Here is a 26,440-nt window from a genome sequence, read left to right on the forward strand (position 1 = left end):
GCATGAGTTACTTGTCGGCAACTATCGGCACAGTTCTGCTACCAAATAGATAAAAACATCAAAACTGTCAAATGTATCAAAGCACAGTGAAACGTCAAATTTACAATTCAAGCCAAAAACTAAGAACACAATTTAGCTGGTTATATTTTCGGGAAACATATTTAATAAACGACGTGTGCTTTACCTTAACTTTATCAGAATACACACCAAACCAGTTCCAGCTTTCTTTGTGATTCATTTGGGGACTCGCAGTCTGTCAGGATGAGTGGAGATGTTTGACAACAAGTTATCATTTTCAGCATCCAGTATCATTAAAAGGTGCTTTGCTGGTCCCATGAACCTTCAAGTCTGCTATTGTCCATCCCTACTGTATTGTGCAGCTCTGACCGTTTGCATCTTTGGAGCGCAAGCACAGTCTGGGCTTGTAGTTTTCCAGGAAAAGCAGCTGCTTGGAGTTAAAAGCTCCACGACGCTTCCTGGGAAAAAAAACAAAACATGAATAAACATGCTTGAAACAAACAATATCATGAAAATGTATGGGATTAATTAACAATTGTGAAGAACAGGTGTGCCTAGATTGGCAATCAGGCACAGGTGAGGGAGCCAGTGCTCGGGCCAAAGGAGTGGTCGAGCCAGACAGGAAGTGGAACTAAAGTGAGAGCGCTAAACAGGAACCGAATACAGAAAATGAGGTCATGACAAAATGTTTCTTATTATGCTTAGTGACACAGTTTATGGCAACATTCCCCTATAAACTTTTTCTATAGCAGAAAGTCTATAATTACAAATAAATGTGTTATTACACCCCTAATACAGGTAAAAGCCAGTAAATTAGAATATTTTGAAAAACTCGATTCATTTCAGTAATTGCATTCAAAAGGTGTAACTTGTACATTATATTTATTCATTGCACACAGACTGATGCATTCAAATGTTTATTTCATTTAATTTTGATGATTTGAAGTGGCAACAAATGGAAATCCAAAATTCCGTGTGTCACAAAATTAGAATATTACTTAAGGCTAATACAAAAAAGGGATTTTTTTAGAAATGTTGGCCAACTGAAAAGTATGAAAATGAAAAATATGAGCATGTACAATACTCAATACTTGGTTGGAGCTCCTTTTGCCTCAATTACTGCGTTAATGCGGCGTGGCATGGAGTCGATGAGTTTCTGGCACTGCTCAGGTGTTATGAGAGCCCAGGTTGCTCTGATAGTGGCCTTCAACTCTTCTGCGTTTTTGGGTCTGGCATTCTGCATCTTCCTTTTCACAATACCCCACAGATTTTCTATGGGGCTAAGGTCAGGGGAGTTGGCGGGCCAATTTAGAACAGAAATACCATGGTCCGTAAACCAGGCACGGGTAGATTTTGCGCTGTGTGCAGGCGCCAAGTCCTGTTGGAACTTGAAATCTCCATCTCCATAGAGCAGGTCAGCAGCAGGAAGCATGAAGTGCTCTAAAACTTGCTGGTAGACGGCTGCGTTGACCCTGGATCTCAGGAAACAGAGTGGACCGACACCAGCAGATGACATGGCACCCCAAACCATCACTGATGGTGGAAACTTTACACTAGACTCCAGGCAACGTGGATCCTGTGCCTCTCCTGTCTTCCTCCAGACTCTGGGACCTCGATTTCCAAAGGAAATGCAAAATTTGCTTTCGTCAGAAAACATGGCTTTGGACCGCTCAGCAGCAGTCCAGCTCTTTTGTTCCTTAGCCCAGGTGAGACGCTTTTCGCGCTGTTTCTTGGTCAACAGTGGCTTGACACGAGGTATGCGGCAGTTGAAACCCATGTCTTTCAAGCGTCTCTTGGTGGTGGATCTTGAAGCACTGACTCCAGCAGCTGTCCACTCCTTCTGAATCTCCCCCACATTTTTGAATGGGTTTTTTTTCACAATCTTGACCAGGGCGCGGTGATCCCTATCGCTTGTACACTTTTTCTGACCACAGTTTTTCCTTCCCTTTGCCTCTCCATTAATGTGTTTGGACACAGAGCTCTGAGAACAGCCAGCCTCTTCAGCAATAACCTTTTGTGTCTTTCCCTCCTTGTGCAATGTGTCGATGGTTGCCTTTTGGACAGCTGTCAAATCTGAAGTCTTCCCCATGTTTGTGTAGGCTTCAGAACTGGACTGAGAGACCATTTAAAGCCCTTTGCAGGTGTTTTGAGTTAATCAGCTGATTAGTTTGTGGCACCAGGTGTCTTCAAAATTTAACGCTTACACAATATTCAAATTTTGTGACACACGGAATTTTGGATTTTCATTTGTTGCCACTTCAAATCATCAAAATTAAATGAAATAAACATTTGAATGCATCAGTCTGTGTGCAATGAATAAATATAATGTACAAGTTACACCTTTTGAATGCAATTACTGAAATAAATCAAGTTTTTCAAAATATTCTAATTTACTGGCTTTTACCTGTATATTGAGGATTTGGTTTTAGCATCTTTAAAGGAGAACTGCGCTTTTTTTTAAATATTTAGTTTCGTTCACAATCATTATGAAAGACATGACAACGGATGGATTTATTAAAATGCATTTTTGCATTGTAAATAAATGTAAATAAAAGCCAATGGGAGGTTGTCAAGACGTGGACTATGGTGTGTTTGTTTTCCCGAGATGCAAGTAAAGCTGGACTGGTCATGGCGTGAAGGTGAATACATATTTATTTATAACACTCAAAGGAACAAAAAGTGCGCTCAAGGCGGATGTACAAACTTGACTAACGAAACAAAAAGACTTGCACGTGGGCAAAAAAAACTGTGAAGAATAAAACAAAAACACTAAATGTGGCATTAATAAACAAAAAAAAAAAACTTACTTGGCATGGACTATGAAGTGCGCAGAGGTAAAAGTGTGACAGGGGTATGAATCCGGGAATTTCGCCAGAACGACGAACTGAAAACAATGAACTTAAATACTACCGACATGATTAGTGAAAGCAGGTGCGTGACTCAAAACGTGAAACAGGTGCGTGACGTGACAGGTGAAAACTAATGGTTGCTATGGTGACAAAACAAAAGTGCACAAAAAGTCCAAAAACAAAACCGAACATGACTAAAACAAAACATGATCACACAGACATGACAGAGGTCCTCAATTCCGCCCATAAAACCCAATAAATAAAAGAACCATCCAAAAATTGCGAACAATACTCTATATCAATTTGGTGACTTGAATATTAACAAGTATTAGTCCATCCATCCATCCATCCATCTTCTTCCGCTTATCCGAGGCCGGGTTGCGGGGGCAGCAGCCTAAGCAGGGAAGCCCAGACTTCCCTCTCCCCAGCCACTTCGTCCAGCTCTTCCTGTGGGACCCCGAGGCTTTCCCAGGCCAGCCGGGAGACATAGTCTTCCCAACGTGTCCTGGGTCTTCCTCGCGGCCTCCTACCGGTCGGACGTGCCCTAAACACCTCCCTAGGGAGGCGTTCGGGTGGCATCCTGACCAGATGCCCGAACCACCTCATCTGGCTCCTCTCGATGTGGAGGAGCAGCGGCTTTACTTTGAGCTCCCCCCGGATGGCAGAGCTTCTCACCCTATCTCTAAGGGAGAGCCCCGCCACCCGGCGGAGGAAACTCATTTGGGCCGCTTGTACCCGTGATCTTGTCCTTTCGGTCATAACCCAAAGCTCATGACCATAGGTGAGGATGGGAACGTAGATCGACCGGTAAATTGAGAGCTTTGCCTTCCGGCTCAGCTCCTTCTTCACCACAACGGATCGATACAGCGTCCGCATTACTGAAGACGCCGCACCGATCCACCTGTCGATCTCACCATCCACTCTTCCCTCACTCGTGAACAAGACTCCGAGGTACTTGAACTTCTCCACTTGGGGCAAGATCTCCTCCCCAACCCGGAGATGGCACTCCACCCTTTTCCGGGCGAAAACCATGGACTCGGACTTGGAGGTGCTGATTCTCATCCCAGTCGCTTCACACTCGGCTGTGAACCGATCCAGCGAGAGCTGAAGATCCTGGCCAGATGAAGCCATCAGGACCACATCATCTGCAAAAAGCAGAGACCTAATCCTGCAGCCACCAAACCAGATCCCCTCAACGCCTTGACTGCGCCTAGAAATTCTGTCCATAAAGGTTATGAACAGAATCGGTGACAAAGGGCAGCCTTGGCGGAGTCCAACCCTCACTGGAAACGTGTCCGACTTACTACCGGCAATGCGGACCAAGCTCTGGCACTGATCATACAGGGAGCGGACTGCCACAATCAGACAGTCCGATACCCCATACTCTCTGAGCACTCCCCACAGGACTTCCCGAGGGACACGGTCGAATGCCTTCTCCAAGTCCACAAAACACATGTAGACTGGTTGGACAAACTCCCATGCACCCTCAAGGACCCTGCCCAGAGTATAGAGCTGGTCCACAGTTCCACGACCAGGACGAAAACCACACTGTTCCTCCTGAATACGAGGTTCGACTATCCGGCGTAGCCTCCTCTCCAGTACACCTGAATAGACCTGACCGGGAATCGCCCATAAAACCCAATATATAAAACAACCATCCAAAAATTGCGAACAATACTCCATATACATTTAGTGACTTGAATATTAACAAGTATTAGTGATATTGTTATTACAAGTGCTAACGCAGACAAATTATTTTCAGCGGCGCAGTCATCACCACCGTGTTTGGCTTTGTTTACATCGAGTGGTGACCCGTTTCCTCGCTTCTCTGCTCGTGGAAGTTCATTGTAGATCATGAATCATGCCTCTCACCTGGATAGTAGAAGGATGAGGACGTGACCCGACAAGTTGGTACAATTAAGACAGCTAATTCAAACCCGGTAAATGGCGAAAACTTTTACAAAAAAACGATTCTGTTCATAACTTTTATGGACAGAATTTCTAGGCGCAGTCATGGCGTTGAGGGGATCTGGTTTGGTGGCTGCAGGATTAGGTCTCTGCTTTTTGATGTGGTCCTGGTGGCTTCATCCGGCCAGGATCTTCAGCTCTCTCTGGATCGACTGGGATGAGAATCAGCACCTCCAAAGCCGAGTCCATGGTTCTCGCCCGGAAAAGGGTGGAGTGCCATCTCCGGGTTGGGGAGGAGACCATGCCCCAAGTGGAGGAGTTCAAGTACCTAGGAGTCTTGTTCACGAGTGAGGGAAGAGTGGATCATGAGATCGACAGGCGGATCGGTGCGGCGTCTTCAGTAATGCGGACGCTGTATCGATCCGTTGTGGTCAAGAAGGAGCTGAGCCGGAAGGCAAAGCTCTCAATTTACCGGTCGATCTACGTTCCCATCCTCACCTATGGTCATGAGCTTTGGGTTATGACCGAAAGGACAAGATCACGGGTACAAGCGGCCCAAATGAGTTTCCTCCGCCGGGTGGCGGGTCTCTCCCTTAGAGATAGGGTGAGAAGCTCTGTCATCCGGGGGGAGCTCAAAGTAAAGCCGCTGCTCCTCCACATGGAGAGGAGCCAGATGAGGTGGTTCGGGCATCTGGTCAGGATGCCACCCGAACGCCTCCCTAGGGAGGTGTTTAGTGCACATTCGACCGGTAGGAGGCCACAGGGAAGACCCAGGACACGTTGGGAAGACTATGTCTCCCGGCTGGCCTGGGAACGCCTTGGGATCCCCCGGGAGGAGCTGGACGAAGTGGCTGGGGAGAGGGAAGTCTGGGCTTCCCTGCTTAGGCTGCTGCCCCCGCGACCCGACCTCGGATAAGCGGAAGAAGATGGATGGATGGATAAATGGCGAAAACTCCACTCCCCCTTTCTTTGCGAGGATTATGAGTCATTCTTCATCTAAATGGGAATATATGAACATCCTAGCAGTCGGCAATCTAACGACAGCAGACATTGTACAGTAAGTGATGCTTTATTATGTTTGTTGGCTCTCGTGAAGTCTGCAGTGAGAAATAATCAGTGATATTGGGGCGGTATAGTTCGGTTGGTAGAGTGGCCCTGCCAGCAACTTGAGGGTTCCAGGTTCGATCCCCGCTTCCGCCACCCTAGTCACTGCCATTGTGTCCTTGGGCAAGACACTTTACCCACCTGCTCCCAGTGCCACCCACACTGGTTTAAAATGTAACTTAGATATTGGCTTTCACTATGTAAAAGTGCTTTGAGTCACTAGAGAAAAAGCGCTATATAAATATAATTCACTTCACAATTCACACGTGTTGTTGAAAAAGAAAAAGAAAGCGAAGGTGATGCGTTTTTTTAAATGCATGCGCTGCATATGCTTAAAATGAACACAATATGTAAATATTAAATGTTGTTATAAATGTTACTACATTTTATATATATATATATATATATACTTTCAGCATGTATATAAAACCTTAATGGAGGTGTTTGGATGTTTTAAGGGCTTTATAGGCAGAATAGAGCAACTCTTATAGGCTACATTGTCAGCAGACTTTTGATGGCATTTATTTACTATGTAGAATGCATTAAAAAAACATTGGATTGCGAATGATAGGCAAAATTCAAACAAAATTAAAGCTGCAAGCAGCATTGGTCGGGCCCGCATATTTGGCAGGTGCTAGTCCTAAGTGTCCCAATAATTTTGTCCAGTTTTATTCCTAATTTGTCCCAATACTTTTGTCAAGTTGTAGTCCTAAGTGTCCCAATACTTTTATCCAGTCTAAGTGTCCCAATACTTTTGGCCAGTGGTAGTCCAAAATGTCCCAATACTTTTTTCCAGTCGTAGTCCTAAGTGTCCCAATACTTTTGTCCCGTGGTAGTCCGAAGTTTCCCAATACTTTTGTCAAGTTTTAGTCCTAAATGTCCCAATATTTTTGTCAAGTTTTAATACTAAAAGTCCCAATTTTTTTTGTCTAGTTGCAGTCCTAAGTATCCCAAAACTTTTGTTCAGTTGTAGTCCTAAGTGTCCCAATACTTTTGTCCAGTTGTAGTCCTAAGTGTCCCAATACTTTTGGCCAGTGTAAGCGTCCCAATACTTTTGTCCAGTGGTAGTCCAAAGAGTTCCAATACTTTTGTCAAGTTTTAGTCCCAAGTGGCCCAATACTTTTGTCAAGTTTTAGTCCTAAGTGTCCCAATACTTGTGTCCAGTTTTAGTCATAAGTGTCCAAAACTTTTGTCCAGTTTTAGTCATAAGTGTCCAAAACTTTTGTCCAGTTTTAGTCCTAAGTGTCCAAATACTTTTGTCAAGTTGTAGTCCTAAGTGTCCCAATACTTTTGTCCAGTGTAAGTGTCCCAATACTTTTGTCCAGTGTAAGTGTCCCAATACTTTTGTCAAGTGGAAGTCCTAAATATCCCAATACTTGTGTCTACGTTTAGTCCGAAGTGTCCCAATACTTTTGTTCAGTGGTAGTCATAAGTGTCCCAATACTTTTGTCAAGTTGTAGTCCTTTGTCAAGTTGTAGTCCTAAGTGTCCCAATACTTTTGTCCAGTGTAAGTGTCCCAATACTTTTGTCCAGTTGTCGTTATAAGTGTCCCAATACTTTTGTCCAGTGGTAGTCATAATTGTCCCAATACTTTTGTCAAGTTGTAGTCCCAAGTGTCCCAATACTTTTGTCCAGTTTTCGGCCTAAGTGTCCCAATACTTTTGTCCAGTGGTAGTTATAAGTGTCCCAATACTTTTGTCTACTTGTAGTCCGAAGTGTCCCAAGACTTTTGTCTAGTGTACCTACCTTGTCTGCATAGTGTGGGCATGTTGGTGCTTCCTGCTTTTAAGCAGCCATCTTGAAATAACATCAGCATCAGCATAGCGGTTCTTTGAAGGGTCATAAAATCAAAACCGGAGCAGGTATCAAAACTCTTAATCAGAAGGGTACAATCCCTCTCCTGTGTTAGTTTGAAGCCGAAACAACAAACGCGCTCAGAGGAGATAATGTTTGATGAAAGGTGACCGATTTTTACAAAAATGATGTTTTGAAGGGGGAAAAGCAAACTTCCTGTAGAATTTTGCTGGGGGTTGTCAATTTATGAAATGTAGGTCTAAGTGAGACCTACATAGAAGTTTTTGTTTCATGTCTCTCCGACCTTCCCAGTGGGAGTTACAGGCAGTTTTGTCATTTTTGTCTTCCGAGGAGCAGTTTTTTCTGCGTTTTATTCAAAAATTGCAGTAGAGCGCAATTTTTAAATTTGGGGTTAGGTTTTTTTTATTAGATCGCAATTTTTGCCAGTCCTGATGTGTGCGTTCAGTTCGGTGAGTTTTGAAGCATGTTAAGGGGGTCAAATTACAGCTCAAAGAGGCAAAAGTGACTGTTTTTAGTACTTTTTTTGTCTTGAAGGGGGAATAGCCAACTTCCTGTTGATTTTTGCCCGACAATGTACAATTGTGAAATGTAGGTCTAAGTCAGACCTACATAGAGGTATTTTTTTCATGTCTCTCCGACCTTCCTAGTGAGAGTTACAGGCAGTCTAGTTTGTTTTTTTTCCTAGGGGGCGCTAGAGCGCAATTTTGAGTTTTGGGGTTCGTTTTTTTTATTAAAAGGCAATTTTCGCAGGTCCTGATGTGTGGGTCAAATATGGTGAGTTTTGAAGCATGTTAAGTGGGTCAAATTACAGCTCAAAGAGGCGGCCGGTATAATAATAATAAAACCTTACAAATTCAATAGGTTCTTATGTCCCATTGCATAAGGACTCCCTTTGGGAGTCCTTATGCAATGGGCCATGCGGGCCCTAAAAAGTGCAGTTCCTCTTTCATGCATAAAATGTGAAGAGGGAAAATAGTTATCTGGTGTGAACATTGTCATGCAGAGATGAGAAAAAGAGCAAATGTGACATCAGATGCCATCACTCACAGTCTTATGAAGTGAACAGCATCTTCGTACTCCATCCCACACTCAATTAGCGCCAGGGCAACGAGCACAGGAGCTCTGAGGGAACATCTTGAATCAATACAGGAGTCCAACTACCTAACTGGAATACAATTAATGCTCAATAGTCCAGACATCTGAACCATCCAGCATAGAGCAAATGTACTTCAGGCCATAGAGCGAGGTGTCCACACGTCACATACCTTCCCAGACCTGCAACACAATGCACAGCCACACAGCCGCCAGGCTCATCTCGAAACTTGGCCTGCAACAGGCTCAGCCAATCATCCACCAGCTGCTCTGGGGGGGCGGAGCCATCATCGAATGGCATATCCTGGAGAAAGTAAGGCATTTTGTTTTATGACTGGTTAATGGAAATATCCATTTTATCTTTTAAAAATTCTAAATTACCTTTCAAAGTATATTTTGATTAGGGCTATAAACATGCAGATAAAGTATATATCAGGGGTGCTCACATTTTTTCTGCAGGCGAGCTACTTTTCAATTGATCAAGTCGTGGGGATCTACCTCATTCATATATATAATTTATATTTACTTATTTATGAAATATATGTTTTTGTTAATAAGTTAAAGGTGTTTAATGATAATACAAGCATGTTTAATACATATAGTTAATATTAATAATAAGTTAAAGGTGTTTAAAGATAATACAAGCATGTTTAACACATATAGTTAATATTGTTAACAAGTTAAAGGTGTTTAATGATAATACAAGAATGTTTAATACATATAGTTAATATTGTTAATAAATTAAAGGTGTTTAATGATAATACAAGTATGTTTAATACATATAGTTAATATTGTTAACAAGTTAAAGGTGTTTAAAGATAATGCAAGCATGTTTAATACATATAGTTAATATTGTTAATAAATTAAAGGTGTTTAATGATAATACAAGCATGTTTAATACATATAGTTAATATTGTTAACAAGTTAAAGGTGTTTAAAGATAATGCAAGCATGTTTAATACATATAGTTAATATTGTTAACAAGTTAAAGGTGTTTAATGATAATACAAGCATGTTTAATACATATAGTTAATATTGTTAACAAGTTAAAGGTGTTTAAAGATAATGCAAGCATGTTTAATACATATAGTTAATATTGTTAACAAGTTAAAGGTGTTTAATGATAATACAAGCATGTTTAATACATATAGTTGATATTAATAAGTTAAAGGTGTTTAAAGATAATACAAGCATGTTTAACACATATAGTTAATATTGTTAACAAGTTAAAGGTGTTAAATGATAATACAAGCATGTTTAACACATATAGTTAATATTGTTAATAAGTTAAAGGTGTTTAAAGATAATGCAAGCATGTTTAACACATATAGTTAATATTGTTAACAAGTTAAAGGTGTTTAAAGATAATACAAGCATGTTTAATACATATAGTTAATATTAATAATAAGTTAAAGGTGTTTAAAGATAATACAAGCATGTTTAACACATATGGTTAATATTGTTAACAAGTTAAAGGTGTTTAATGATAATACAAGCATGTTTAACACATATAGTTAATATTGTTAATAAGTTAAAGGTGTTTAAAGATAATGCAAGCATGTTTAACACATATAGTTAATATTGTTAACAAGTTAAGGTGTTTAAAGATAATACAGGCATGTTTAACACATATAGATTCCTTTCTTTCATGAAGACAAGAATATAAGTTGGTGTATTACCTGATTCTGATGACTTGCATTGATTGGAATCAGACAGTGGTGCTAAAAACGTCCGCATTTTCGAACGGAGGAGAAAAAAGTCCTCCTTTCTGTCCAATACCACATGAAAGTGGTTGGTTTTTGGCATCTTATTTGTCCAGCTTCCGTACTCCTTTGTATACACTTTACAAGAAATACATTGTCGGCAAACTCCGTAGCTTGCTAGCTTGTGCACGCCAGCTTTCTGAGACTCTTATTTTGTTAGCGCAGGCAGGATGAAGCAGAGCTTTTATTGTGCAACTGTGCAGTCGGTCTCTGGAGTTTTGACGACAGGTACGGCGCCAGAGTCTGTTGAAATAAAGTGTTTCTCGCCTTCCAGTCGGTAATTTTAATGAGCTGGCAGCAGCCAGCGTCATCTCAGAAGACCCTCGGGTGCCGTGAATGTCAATCAAGTGACGAAAGTGACGTCATAGTGAAGATTGATGATCGCTCATTTTTAGGACTATTTTTTTAATGGCTGGCTGGTGATCGACTGACACACCCTCCGAGATCGACCGGTAGCTCGCGATCGACGTAATGAGCACCCCTGGTATAGATGGATGATTGGAAGTGTTTGAGACGTACTACATGTCAAAGTATCCCAAACAAAATGCTGTCTTAATAAATGTTTTTATATTTTTCGATTTCTACCAACTGGGATGTCACAAAATACTTCTAAAATGAATGTTCATGGAGTGTGTAAGCAACTCACCCAAACACACATAGGGAGCTCTTCCAACCCATTTTCGCTTTTATATTTCTAATATTTTGCATGCTTTTAGCTGCAGGCTTCAAATGTTTATTTTTTAAGGTCAAGGCAAGTGTTGCCTTAAAGGAGTGCTCATATTTTAGGGCACCAAGGCAAACATTATTTTCTTCCGAGGCAGAGGATCTTAAGCATGCATATACCGTATTTTCCGCACTATTAGCCGCACCTAAAAACCACAAATTTACTCAAAAGCTGACAGTGCGGCTTATAACCCGGTGCGCTTTATATATGGATTAATATTAAGATTCATTTTCATAAAGTTTCGGTCTCGCAACTACGGTAAACAGCCGCCATCTTTTTTCCCCGTAGAAGAGGAAGTGCTTCTTCTTCTACGCAAGCAACCGCCAAGGTAAGCACCCGCCCCCATAGAACAGGAAGCGCTTCTTCTTCTACTGTAAGCAACCACCCACCCCCGTAGAAGAAGAAGAAGCGCGCGGATATTACGTTTCATTTCCTTTGTGTGTTTACATCTGTAAAGACCACAAAATGGCTCCTACTAAGCGACAGGTTTCCGGTTCATGAAAAGACGCAATCTCTCCATCCGCACACGGACTACTATTTCACAGCAACTGCCTAAAGACTTTCAAGAAAAGCTGGCTACTTTCCGTGCATATTGTAAAAACAAGATAGCTGAAAAAAAGATCCGGCCAGAGAACATTATCAACATGGACGAGGTTCCACTGACTTTTGATATTCCTGTGAACCGCACTGTGGATACAACGGGAGCACGTACGGTGAATATTCGCACCACAGGGAATGAGAAGTCATCCTTCACTGTGGTTCTAGCTTGCCATGCTAATGGCCAGAAACTTCCACCCATGGTGATATTCAAAAGGAAGACCTTGCCAAAAGAGACCTTTCCAGCCGGCGTCATCATAAAAGCTAACTCGAAGGGATGGATGGATGAAGAAAAGATGAGCGAGTGGTTAAGGTAAGTTTACGCGAAGAGGCCGGGTGGCTTTTTTCACGCAGCTCCGTCCATGTTGATATACGACTCCATGCGCGCCCACATCACGCTGGTTTTTAATATATTATTAAAGTTTGACTGACCTATCCGACTGTTTTTTTTGACATTCCTTTAGCGCAGTTAGATGCGGCTTATAACACGGGGCGGCTTATAGGTGGACAAAGTTTTGAAATATGCCGTTCATTGAAGGCGCGGCTTTTAACCCAGGGCGGCTTATGGTGCGGAAAATACGGTATATACTGGCCGGTCTAGGGGGCATGTGCGCAGTTGTTATCCCCCTTTCCCTCAAAAAAAATAAAATAAAAAAAATAAAATATGTATATATATATATATATATATATATATATATATATATATATATATATATATATATTTTTTTTTGGTAAAGTGGTGAAGGAATGGCTAAATCAGGCTAGAATGAAGGTTTTAAAATGGCCTTCCCAAAGTCCTGACTTAAACGTGTGGACAATGCTGAAGAAACAAGTCCATGTCAGAAAAGCAACACATTTAGCTGAACTGCAGCAATTTAGTGGTCAAGTGGTCAAGCAGAAGCTTGTGGATGGCTACCAAAAGTGCCTTATTGCAGGTAAACTTGCCAAGGGACATGTAAGCAAATATTAACATTGCTGTATGTATACTTTTGACCCTCACATTTTCAGTAGAGCCATAATAAATTCATAAAAGAAGCAAACTTCATGAGTGTTTTTTGTGACCAACAAGTATGTGCTCCAATCACTACATCACAAAAAAATAAGAGATGTAGAAATGATTGTAAAGTCAAGACAGCCATGACATGATGTTCTTTACAAGTGTATGTACACTTTTGACCACCACTGTATATTGGAATTTGGGCAAAGGCATTTTCTAGCATCCCTGTGCAAACTCTGAAGCAGTTGAAAGTTCCACTTACGAGGTTTGGAATGTCCAAAGGAGTGGAAAGCAACGGGTTTTTGTTTATTTTCATAGAAGTGGCATCACCACCCTAAAATACCGCCTGCCCCTGTTAAAGGGGAACATTATCACCAGACCTATGTAAGCGTCAATATATACCTTGATGTTGCAGAAAAAAGATCATATATTTTTTTGACCGATTTCCGAACTCTAAATGGGTGAATTTTGGCGAATTAAACGCTTTTCTATTATTCGCTCTTTGAGCGATGACGTCACAACGGGAAGCAATCCCCCATTTTCTCAAACACCGAGTCAAATCAGCTCTGTTATTTTCAATTTTTTCGACTGTTTTCCGTAACCTTGGAGACATCATGCCTCGTCGGTGTGTTGTCGGAGGGTGTAACAACACGAACAGGGACAGATTCAAGTTGCACCAGTGGCCCAAAGATGCCAAAGTGGCAAGAAATTGGACGTTTGTTCCGCACACTTTACCGACCAAAGCTATGCTACGACAGAGATGGCAAGAATGTGTGGATATCCTGCGACACTCAAAGCAGATGCATTTCCAACTGGACTGGACAGATCAGCTTTCAGGAAAAGAGAGCGGATGAGGGTATGTCTACAGAATATATGAATTGATGAAAATTGGGCTGTCTGCACTCTCATAGTGCATGTTGTTGCCAAATGTATTTCATATGCTGTAAACCTAGTTCATAGTTGTTAGTTTCCTTTAATGCCAAATAAGGCTGAAACGACGCGTCGACGTCATCGGTTACGTAAATACGTCGACGCCATTTTTGTGTGTCGATGCGTCGCATATTTACGTCACACTACTGTCATGGCGGATCGCAAAGCAGACGGTGCGAGCGAGGGGGAAAAAGCACGCCAAAAGTAATCAAAAGTGTGGGAGTATTTCAATAAACGGCCTAATAATGTTGTTGTATGCACACTGTGTCGAGCGGAAATGGCCTATCATAGCAGCACAACGGCTATGAACGAACATTTGAAAAGAAAACCGACAGCGTTCTTGCCATCACCATCAACTAGTCAATCGTCCGCGTGAGTATACGTTGTCATCATTACACAAAAACATGAATGTGTCATTTGTATCTGCGTTGTAAATTCATAAACTAAAGCACTGTTTCGCTCTGAGAGGTGCGTTTGGCGTGCCTGTTCAGTGTTTACAGACGCACTCCTCTTTAACGCTGTGGAGAGGCGGGGCCGGCGAGCGAGCGGCGAGGTGGGGCGCGCCGGGAGCGACGCCGCAATCGTGCCCAGGTGCGCGATCCGCGCACCTGGGCACGATCATCCAATCTCCTCTTGCTGAAGAAAAGGGGAGCAGCAGAGAGAAAGGGAAGAGAGACTGGAAGGAGTCAGAGTGAAGGTGACGTGGAGCGAGAGAGGAGGAGAGACAGAGACAGGGGACAACGAGCGAGCGAGGAAGAGGAGCTGAAAAGCGAGGAAAGAAAGAGAAAAGAGTTGGAAGAGAAAAGACTTTGTGTAAAATTAAAAGATTGTAAACCTGGCAAAGCCGTCTGGCGTTCAGTCTGTCGGTCCTGAAAGAACCCCACGGCACAAGACGTGTCACAAACGCTAACGTTAATTAGTTGTCCAAATACCTTTTACAACATTAACAGTTACATATACTATGTACAAACCAACAATTAACTTTCACTTTAATCATACTATCATTGTTGTGTTATTAAGCAAAATAAGCAATACTTTTACTTTTGTTGAAATGTTTACACTGTTACAGAATATTTTGTTTTGCACTTTTTTGTATTGGATGTTTATTTTTATTTTTGCACATTTTAGCAAATAAGCAATACTTTTACTTTTGTTGAAATGTTTACATTGTTACAGATTATTTTCGTTTTGCACTTTTTTGTATTGGATGTTTATCTTTATTTTTGCACATTTTAAAGCAAAATAAGCAATACTTTTACTTTTGAAATGCTTATACTATTGCAGAATATTAAGATTTGCACTGGATGTTTACTTTTATATTTGCACATTAAAAAACAAATGAGCTACTTTTAATTTTGTTAAATGTTAAAAGTTTTAAATGTTTACATTGTTACAGAATATTTTGTCATGTTGTTGTCAATGTTGACTGAGTGGCCATACTTTTTTTTTTTTGGTAAATAAAAGCCATGCCTTTTGAAAAAACTGGCCTACATTTATTTTTTTATATTCATTTTAAATAAAAAAAATAATCGGTAAAAGGAAAAATAATCTATAGATTAATCGAAAAAAATAATAATCTATAGATTAACCGATTAATCGAAAAAAATAATCTATAGATTAATCGATAGAAAAATAATCGTTAGCTGCAGCCTTAATGCCAAACAAACACATACCAATCGTTGGTTAGAAGGCGATCGCCGAATTCGTCCTCGCTTTCTCCCGTGTCGCTGGCTGTCGTGTCGTTTTCGTCGTTTTCGCTTGCATACGGTTCAAACCGATACGGCTCAATAGCTTCAGTTTATTCTTCAATTTGGTTTTCGCTACCTGCCTCCACACTACAACCATCCGTTTCAATACATGCGTAATCTGTTGAATCGCTTAAGCCGCTGAAATCCGAGTCTGAATCCGAGCTAATGTCGCTATAGCTTGCTGTTCTATCCGCCATGTTTGTTTGTGTTGGCTTCACTATGTGACGTCACAGGAAAATGGAGTGGGTGTATATAACGATGGTTAAAATCAGGCACTTTGAAGCTTTTTTTAGGGATATTGTGTGATGGGTAAAATTTTGAAAAAAACTTCGAAAAATAAAATAGGCCACTGGGAATGGATTTTTAATGGTTTTAACATACCTGCCAACTTTTGAAATCAAAAGCAAAAAATGATTATTAGCATTCAGACAGGTTAAAATGTTGCTAAAACCATCACTTTTCTATCAGTCTATCATATATGTTGAAACTTCCAACAACTTGAAAGAATAAGATTTTTGAGAGTATTTGGTTCAAATTACACAATATAAATAAGACATGTCATTATTGATATTGCAGACATTATTGTAACAAGAAACTTCAGGTCGAAATTTTGGTTTATGAAAGAAATATAAATAAATATAAATATAAAACTTCATGACGACATTTTTCAAATTAATAAAGAGTAATAGAATAGTATGATAGTTATATGTTACTTGTTAGGGCCCGCATGGCCCATTGTATAAGGACTCCCAAAGGGAGTCCTTATGCAACGGGTCATAAGGACCTATTGTATTTGTAAGGTTTTATTATTAGGGCCCGCATGGCCCATTGTATAAGGACTCTTTGGGAGTCCTTATGCAATGGGACATAAGGACCTATTGTATTTGTAAGGTTTTATTATTCTTTATTCTTCCGCCGTCACATTAAACTGTAATTTGACCCACTTAACATGCTTCAAAACTCACCATATTCGACCCACACATCAGGACCTGCGAAAATTACCTTTTTTTTATTTTACAAAAACCGAACCCCAAAACTCAAAATTGCGCTCTAGCGCCCCCTAGGAAAGAAAAAAACTAGACTGCCTATATCTCCCACTAGGAAGATCGGAGAGACATGAAACAAAAACCTGTATGTAGGTCTGACTTTGACCTAGTTTTCATAATTGTATATCATCGGGCAGAAATCAACAGGAAGTTGGCAATTCCCCCTTCAAGACAAAAAAGTACTAAAAACAGTCACTTTTGCCTCTTTGAGCTGTAATTTGACCCCCTTAACACGCTTCAAAACTCACCGAACTGAACACACACATCAGGACTGGCACAAATTGCGATCCAATAAAAAAACCTAACCCCAAATCTCAAAATTGCGCTCTAGCGCAATTTTTTAATAAAAACTGCTCCTCGGAAGAAAAAAATGACAAAACTGCCTGTAACTCCCACTGGGAAGGTCGGAGAGACATGAAACAAAAACCTCTATGTAGGTCTCACTTAGACCTACATTTCATAGATTGACAGCCCCCAGCAAAAATCAACAGGAAGTTTGCTATTCCCTCTTCACAACAAATTTTTTGTAAAAACCGGTCACCTTCCTTCAAAAACTATCTCCTCTGAGCGCGTTTGTCGTTTCGGCTTCAAACTAACACAGGAGAGAGATTGAACCCTTCTGATTACAACGACAGAAGCGCTTTTTTTTCTAACTGCTCCGGTTTTGATTTTATGACCCTTCAAAGACCCGCTGCGCTGATGCTGCTGCGCTGCTGTTTTTTTAAGAGGGCTGCTTAAAAGCAGGAAGCACCAACGTGCCCACACAATGCAGACAAGGTAGGTACACTAGACAAAAGTCTTGGGACACTTCAGACTAAAAGTAGACAAAAGTATTGGGACACTTAGGACTAGCACCTGCCAAATACGCGGGCCCGACCAATGCTGCTTGCAGCTTTAATTTTGAACATGTTATCGTTATCACAACTAAAAAGATATACTGTCCACAGAAATTATTTTTGATTTGATTTATTGTTTATGTAATAAAAGATTTACTTAAAATTTTATGTTTTGTGAGTTTTTTTATGCTACGAACTGTACTTACCGGCGATGTAAACCGAAGGAGACATTTCCGTAATGAAAGCTGCAACACCCTTTTTTAGATCCCATCATCACTGCAGCATTATCGGCAGCAAAGCAAACCAAATTCTGCCAAGGAATTTCGTTTGAGTCTATTTCTTCCGCGAGTATTTTGTAAATGTTTTCGCCTGTGGAAGCCGTATTGCATTCCCTCGCTAATTCCTCCGTGTCCGATCGAAAAATCTCGTCGGCACAAGGTGCAATTCGCGTAGTTTTCACCCTTTTTGGAACGGATAATTATTCCCGGATAGGCTTTTGAATATTCTTCACGGAATGACTGCAGTTTTCTTTTCGGTTTAAGACTCGTTTGCGATTTTTCTCCGGCTGATTCCATGATCGTTCGCTCGTTTGGAAACAATGGCAACTGGTGCCTCGTGCTTGGCAGCGGTGCTATAAATAGCCTCGCGCATGGCATTCGGAATGGCTCGATAGGAAGTTACGGGAAGCAGTGTCGATTGTCATTGTTGTTACGCGATTTCGTGAATAAAACTTTAAAAACATTTTTTTTTTTAAATTAATGAAAAACCGTATTTTTTATCACTGCAACCGTAACCCGGAATAGGTTGACATACCTGCCAACTTTTGAAATCAGAAAAACCTAGTAGCCAGGGTCCAGGGGCCGCAGGCCCCGGTAGGTCCAGGACAAAGTCCTGGTGGGGGGTTCAGGCTTCGCCCCCCGACGCAAAATGATTATTAGCATTCAGACAGGTTAAAATGTTGCTAAAACCATCACTTTTCTATCAGTCACAGTGACTTTTCAAAACAAAAATATTACAGCAAAAATCATATGGGTTGATTGACATGTTTATTCTGTAAGCTAACTTCAATAGTTTGAAATTATTTTGACAGTTAATGCCAGTTATCCTGTCAACCTTTCACAAGACTTCAATTTGTTAATTGAAAGTATAAACACTTTTTACAGTAAACAAATGGTAAAACAGTACTAAACAATTCCATAAAAAAAAAAATTGGTGTCATTATTAACTTTCTGTCCAAGCTTGTATAATCTACTGCCTTGTTCAATTGTAAAAAATATTCTGTGCCTAAAATTCACATTTCTATCACAATTATCATACTGTAAACATGGTAAGCTAACTTCATTAAAATTAATAGTCCTGTCAATAGCATGGAATTACAATTCAAATGTGGTTTTTTTGTAAACCTTTCAAAAGAATTCAAAATATGAAAAATTAATGAAAATTAATTTAAGCCATCAGACACTTGAAAAGTGGCACATCACATCTCTAATGTAATCATTTGAACTTTTCAACAGAAATAGCACTGCAAAAATATTAAGGACATACTTCTGTATTTTGGTAGTTATGCTGTCAACATTTAACAAGATTTCTTCAACTTGGACTTGAAAGCATAAATAGTATAAACACTTTTAACAGTATAACAGTACTAAACAATTCCAATAGATAACATTGGTGTCATTACCTTTTTGTGGCTAAAATCCGAAAAACGTTGAAAGTTTTCCACTTGTATCGCTAGCAACGGCATTAGACTTGTGTTTTTTTGTCCCAACGTGGTCTTTTACATCGCTATTTCCTCCGTGTCCGATCGAAAAATCTTGTCTGCACAAGGTGCAATTCGCGTAGTTTTCACCCTTTTTGGAATGGATAATTATTCCCGGATAGGCTTTTGAATATTCTTCACGGAATGACTGCAGTTTTCTTTTCGGTTTAAGACTCGTTTGCGATTTTTCTCCGGCTGATTCCATGATCGTTCGCTCGTTTGGAAACAATGCCTCATGCTTGGCAGCGGTGCTATAAATAGCCTCGCGCATTTTTAAAAAAGTATTATTTTTTAATTAATGAAAAACCGTATTTTTTATCACTGCAACCGTAACAGGTTGATGAAAACCGTACTAATTACGGGAAAACAGGAGTAGTTGGCAGGTATGTTTTAACCCTTCTGAAATTGTGATAATGTTCCCCTTTAAGGTGAGGGACTCAAACCAGTGTTATTAAGTTGATAAAACTCAAAACCGGTTTTATCGATCATCAAGCAGACTTGTCAGTAGGATTTTGCAATCATCGTTTATGTAAAAAATTAAAAAAAATACTCACCAGGACTTGAATGCCCTCTTGTTCCACTGGTGCCGTGTCATAGGTAGCAGCACATACTCTCACTAGAGTATTGGCTCCATATGCCTTCAGCTCCTTCATATCAACACATAATCAATCACTCTGACTTCAAAGTAGTCAAACAGGTACAATCATAGATGGGCTTGGAAAGAGAAAAAGTCCAATGAAATAAGTGCCGTACCTCAATGAACCTTCCAAGTTGTGCATTGGTGGGATTGTGGGTGATTAGGAATCTTAAACAGTCATAGGAGATCTCCACTGCGGCCGGTCGATTCATTGTTGCGACCGCGGCAGCGTGTTGGTTTTACAAAAAGGTACTGTTTTTTTTACAAAATAAAAAAAAGACCAGTCTATTCAAAGAAGTCAATTAGAGGAGGGGACTTTTGAGTGGAAAGAGAGGAGAGGATGCATGCAGAAAGGAAGAAGCAGACTCTGCAAATAAAAAGCAAAGCCTCCTCTGCTCCCCAAAACGGGCGACAGGTTGCAAGTTGTCCTTTCTTCATAAGGGTTTGACAGGATGGCAGTGAAAGCCTGCAATGGCAGAGAGTCAGAGAGATGTACTGTGTAAATAAGGGGAAATCATTCTTTTCAAGACTGACATTTCCAGGAAATATTGATTTGCGATGAAACATTTTGCACGCTCAAAGAACTAACTAAACCTGTACCATATTTTCCGGTGCACCAGATTATAAAGCGCATTAAAAGGACTCATATTATTATGATATTTTTCTAAATGTAAAAGACTTCCCTGTGGTCTACATCAGTGTTTTTCAACCAGTGTGCCGTGAGATACAGTCTGGTGTGCTGTGGGAGATGATCTAATTTCACCTATTTGGTTTAAAAATATTTTTTGCAAAGCAGTAATTATAGTCTGCAAATGATGTGTTGTTGTTGAGTGTCTGTGGTGAGTAACCGTGTAATACTCTTCCACATCAGTAGGTGGCAGCCGGTAGCTAATTGCTTTGTAGATGTGGGAAACAGCGGGAGGCAGTGTGCAGGTAAAAAGGTGTCTAATGCTTAAACCAAAAATAAACAAAAGGTGAGTGCCCCTAAGAAAAGGCATTGAAGCTTAGGGAAGGATATGCAGAATGAAACTAAAACTGAACTGGCTACAAAGTAAACAAAAACAGAATGCTGGACGACAGCAAAGACTTACTGCGGAGCAAAGACAAAGTACATCCGAACATGACATGACAATCAACAATGTCCCCACAAAGAAGGATAAAAACAACTGAAATATTCCATCCATCCATCCATCTTCTTCCGCTTATCCGAGGTCGGGTCGCGGGGGCAGCAGCCTAAGCAGGGAAGCCCAGACTTCCCTCTCCCCAGCCACTTTGTCCAGCTCTTCCCGTGGGACCCCGAGGCGTTCCAAGGCCAGCCGGGAGACATAGTCTTCCCAACGTGTCCTGGGTCTTCCCTGCGGCCTCCTACCGGTCGGACGTGCCCTAAACACCTCCCTAGGGAGGCGCTCGGGTGGCATCCTGACCAGATGCCCGAACCACCTCATCTGGCTCCTCTCCATGTGGAGGAGCAGCGGCTTTACTTTGAGCTCCCCCGGATGGCAGAGCTTCTCACCCTATCTCTAAGGGAGAGCCCCGCCACCCGGCGGAGGAAACTCATTTGGGCCGCTTGTACCCGTGATCTTGTCCTTTCGGTCATAACCCAAAGCTCATGACCATAGGTGAGGATGGGAACGTAGATCGACCGGTAAATTGAGAGCTTTGCCTTCTGGCTCAGCTCCTTCTTCACCACAACAGATCGATACAGCGTCCGCATTACTGAAGACGCCGCACTGATCCGCCTGTCGATCTCACGATCCACTCTTCCCTCACTCGTGAACAAGACTCCGAGGTACTTGAGCTCCTCCATTTGGGGCAAGATCTCCTCCCCAACCCGGAGATGGCACTCCACCCTTTTCCGGGAGAGAACCATGGACTCGGACTTGGAGGTGCTGATTCCCATCCCAGTCGCTTCACACTCGGCTGCGAACCGATCCAGCGAGAGCTGAAGATCTTGGCCAGAGGAAGCCATCAGGACCACATCATCTGCAAATAGCAGAGACCTAATCCTGCAGCCACCAAACCAGATCCCCTCAACGCCTTGACTGCGTCTAGAAATTCTGTCCATAAAGGTTATGAACAGAATCGGTGTCAAAGGGCAGCCTTGGCATAGTCCAACCCTCACGTTTCCAGTGAGGGTTGGACTATTATAACTATAAGGGTGAAAATCGGAGAATGTTGATTCCGGAAGTTTCCCGCGAGAGGCATTGAAATCTGGAAGTCTCCCGGGAAAATCGGGGGGTCGGCAAGAAAGCTGCCGAGCCGCATCAGAGTGATCAAAGAGCCGCATGCGGCTCCGGAGCCGCGGGTTGCCGACCCCTGTCCTATGGGAAGGTTCTTCAGTCTTCACAGAGAAACACTGAAGCTGAGGTCTACCAATGATTCCATTGACTTCATGGCTTGATATTTGCTATTCAGGCGGTTGACTCAAAACAGTCTCCCAAGTGCACTTTCTGTCTGTGCATGTGTGCATTAAGATGGCTGTACAGTCACTACAGCTTATATGATGGCTACAGTTTCACTTGAGAATTGTTTATTTCAATTTATCATCGACGATGGTTAAAGTTTGTTTTGAAATGTGAACATGCTGTCAGGCCGGTCGGTAAAATACATTGTGGTTTTAGCATCAAGGTTCCAGTGTACTGCATTATCTCATGAGTGTTGACACACCTGTGTGGGTGTAGTTGGCAAGGTTTGTGCCTCTCAAGTATCTGGTTCACTTGTCCACAATAAGCAGCAGGTGCTGGGCCGGGCAGAACTCCCCTTCACGTCTTGCAAACGCCATACAAGTGCAGCCTGCAAGGAGAGAAATAGGTCATTGTCAATGATGAAGACCATTTTTTGATCCCTCCACCCAGTGCATGCCTGACTTTTTATGTATGCCATCTAGGGGTGTAACGGCAGTGTTTCCCACAGGACAGGCATCTATTTGTGGTGGTGTGGTCGGGGGGCGGGGGGTGGCGGCGGCAGCGGCGATGACCGAGAAGAACGCGGAGTTGGAATATAATTACAACATTTTATGTACATATTTATATACAGATTTGAACAATTAGTGATTCACTGAAATATATTTATTAATGTCTCTTAAAGCTCTGTCGCTTTAATTAGTGAATACTAAATAATTTAACTTTAGCCTACTACTACAACCATATTATTTACCAGCAACATGAAGTGAAACAGAGGCAGAGGTGTCCTGCCACAGTCAGTCAACCTCCTCCTCCTCCTCCTGCTGCTGCTGCTGAACAGGTCGCACCTGTGGTCCGGACTGTAGGCCTACCTCCTCTCCAAGTCGAGCCCTTTTCGGCCGTTGAAAATATTTTTCTATACTCATCTGTGTGAAGGAGTGAACATCCAACATTAGAATTTATTACTAACGAGCAGAAGCGCTCTATGTACAGTGCCGTCTAACCTTAAGCGGCAGCAGCTCAACACATGCAGGGTTCAACGTTAAGGTTTTTTTCTACTTGCCCGACTTCTCAAATCTACTTGCCCCAATATTTTTACTTGTCCTGCCTAGGGTTTTTTTCTGGCTGTGTAGTGCTCATGGCTTATATCTTACTAAAATTCTTCCCGTTTACTATTAACAACACTACACAGTATTTATTATTATTATTATCTATAATTACATTTAAATGGCATTGCATACATGTAAAATTAAATGCTATTTCACATTATTTGACCAGTAGCAGTTACACCCATCTGAACAGGTCAGCCACCTGTTTAAAGCCCGATCACAGTTGAAATCTTGAAATGAAGGGCCTTTAATGGCCAAAACATTAACCTGGACAACATTTTAACAGCTGGTTGGCTCAGATTTTATTATTTTCATTGCATTCACATGCTGCAGTGGACAGTGGACAATTTAGCTTCAGTCCACGTGTGTTTATTGACAACAGGGTTATAACCTGGACACGTTAGCTCGTCGGTATGAAAACAGGTGACTGTTACTACGTGCGTCTTTCCCGGCCCCCGAGTCAAACAGCGGCGGTGTTAATGAAGCAGCGTCAGGCTGCTCACCGTCAGTGAAACGCTCGGTGAAATCGCGGATTAACGTTAAATATATGACGAGCCGCTAGCAATGCAACTATAACCTATCTACCTATAACTTATATTACCCTCCTATTTTGATCCGGTCGGTCCGTTCTTCTTTTACTTCGTCGTTGTCGTCTTCTTCTTCTTCTGGCCCACCAGGTGAATTAAGTGCTATTGGCGGAGTTACAATGCATAGTAGGTTACCGCCACCTACTGCACCGGAGTTGTAACTACAAGCAACATTCACAGACAGAGTCCCATTGCTTTTATGAGCGGTCGAGCGAGTCAAAAGCCGAAAAATCCATTTGTGGCGGACGTAATTCTTTCGTGGCGGGCCGCCACAAATAAATGAATGAACACTGAACGGTACATGTATTTGTATTGAACCGCTTCGGAACGGGGGTTTCGGTTCGGTTTGGAGGTGTACCGAACGAGTTTCCACACAAACATATTAAGGAGCCGCCTTCGCTTCCTTTTGCCTCTGTCTCTGTCAGTCCTCTACACACACCCAGCATTGTCCCACCCACACAACCATCTGATTGGTTACAAACAGAGCGGTAACAGCCAATCAGCAGTGTGTATTCAGAGCGCATGTAGTCAGTGCTTAGCGTTTAGCAGGTAATCATCAGGCAGCAGACTCTCCCCAAATGATAATAAACACCTCCCAGTCAACTACTAGTAACATCACTATGAGCCCAATGACCTTCTAGAAATATAAAAGGCAGCTCAGCTCGCTTGTAGTCCTGGCTTGAGGTGAAGGCTAATTCGCTTTTAGCGTAACGTTAGCTCATTTTGCGGTGTGTGTGTGTGTTACGGACAGCAAAGCCCTGTCTGTCTGTTATTTCACTTTACCTTTTTCTGTGTTGATTGTAAGGCTGAAACGACGCGTCGACGTAGTCGACGTCATCGGTTACGTAAATACGTTGACGCCGTTTTTGTGCGTCGACGCGTCGCATATTTACGTCACACTACCGTCATGGCGGAGCGCAAAGCAGAAGATGCGAGCGGTGCGAGCGAGGGGAAAAAAGCACGCCAAAAGTCGTCAAAAGTGTGGGAGTATTTCAATAAACGGCCTAATAATGTTGTAGCGGCGAACAGCTGTCTCGTCAGCTGAAGCGCGAGCTCGCAACCGTGGCTGCTTAGCAACCAGCCAAACCCCACTTAATAAAAGTATATTTTATCTTAGAGCACATCCGCATCCCTATTCACCTCGGCAACCCCAGGAAATGTATATAATTTGGCATTTTTTCGGCCAGTCGGCTTATATGATCAGAGCCGATCAGTTTACGTTCACGTGCAGGTATAACGCGGCGCACTCCCGTCTCATCTGCTGGTGCGCGAGCCCGGTAATTAGACCGCTGTGTCAAATCAAGGAGTACAAAAGACGCCAGCGCAGAGTGGAAAAAGGTTTAGTTCATTACAGAAAACCCAGAGTTGTGCCAAAAGTGTACCAAAACCAAAAGCTGAACGGACAGCCGGTAAGATTGCACTTTAGTTCTCTTTGTGGGTGTGGCGCACCTGTTGCGGGTTGCGGGGGAGTTGTGTGCATGTAGCGTGCTTGGTCTGGAGGCTAAATACACACACCGTTTGTGTAACTGTTGTTTAGTAAGGAAGTGTTGATATTCTTTTCTTAGTTTGATAAATGTTGCAGTTTGCTTCATCAGGAGGGTGAAGTCGCTCAACTTAAAGTGTTGGATTTAACTGTGTTGGATCATTGGCTGCTGGTGAGGGCATAGAAAAAGGGGCATTTTTCTACCAGTAGACAGCGTTTAAGATTGAGTGTTTCACTGCTAAATTAATAATATATTTATATTGAATATGGATTTTAAATATGTATCTAAATAGGTGGTTAATTGGTTAGGTATTTATGTATTTGCATATTGGGTTTTCTGCTGCATTTATCTATTGTGTTTCTGGGTTTAAATGTATTTTATATGTATCTTGGTGCATTTATGTTGAGACAATTTATTTAAAATCTGTTTTAACTTAAAGGGAAAAGATGTGTCCATTACCTTGCACTTGTTTACTGGTTAAGAGTTTGATAGCCTAATTAATAATTGTAAATTATGGGATTGATAATTGATTGATTTTTTACAGCATGTTAATCTTGTGGTGTTTTGTCCTTAAAGGTTTTTCACATACTAAAGAAGCTAAAGGCTACTAAAGAAGCTAAAGGCTACTAAAGGCTACTAAAGCTTACTAAAGACAGCTAATGACAGCTAATGACAGCTAAAGAAACTAAAGTCTACTAAAGTCTACTAACACTGCTAAAGACTGCTAAAAAGACTAAAGAAGGAAAAAGAAGCTGTTTCTTCGTTGGAAAAACTGTTGCAAACTAAAGGAAAAAGTAACTACGGTCTGGTCTTTTGAGTGAAATCCAGAAGCCACATTCAGCATTGGTACATCCCTTCAAGTGTGGGATAAGCACAGCGAAAAAAGCAAAACACTTGACAGTTGTTGTATGCACACTGTGTCGAGCGGAAATGGCCTATCATAGCAGCACAACGGCTATGAAGGAACATTTGAAAAGAAAACACCCGACAGCGTTCTTGCCATCACCATCAACTAGTCAATCGTCCGCGTGAGTA

The 26,440-nt window shown here is 41.6% G+C and overlaps 1 protein-coding gene across 1 annotated transcript in view; it reads right to left on the bottom strand.

The window, feature by feature from the left end:
- ptp4a2a (protein tyrosine phosphatase 4A2a) overlaps nt 1-26,440 on the bottom strand; it is a 32,197-nt gene that overhangs the window by 124 nt on the left and 5,633 nt on the right. The window contains exons 3-8 of the mRNA XM_061986924.1: nt 22,491-22,616; nt 19,940-20,289; nt 19,741-19,833; nt 8,960-9,090; nt 8,742-8,816; nt 1-476 (exon numbers count right to left, since the gene is read on the bottom strand). The exon at nt 1-476 is cut by the window's left edge and continues 124 nt beyond it. Coding sequence (XP_061842908.1) covers nt 365-476; nt 8,742-8,816; nt 8,960-9,090; nt 19,741-19,833; nt 19,940-20,035 — 507 coding nt within the window. The 5' untranslated portion in view covers nt 20,036-20,289; nt 22,491-22,616 and the 3' untranslated portion in view covers nt 1-364. The remainder of the gene's footprint in view (nt 477-8,741; nt 8,817-8,959; nt 9,091-19,740; nt 19,834-19,939; nt 20,290-22,490; nt 22,617-26,440) is intronic.

Source organism: Nerophis lumbriciformis, linkage group LG26 (genome assembly GCF_033978685.3).
Source record: "Nerophis lumbriciformis linkage group LG26, RoL_Nlum_v2.1, whole genome shotgun sequence".
In the NCBI taxonomy this organism is placed as follows: Eukaryota; Metazoa; Chordata; class Actinopteri; order Syngnathiformes; family Syngnathidae; genus Nerophis; species Nerophis lumbriciformis.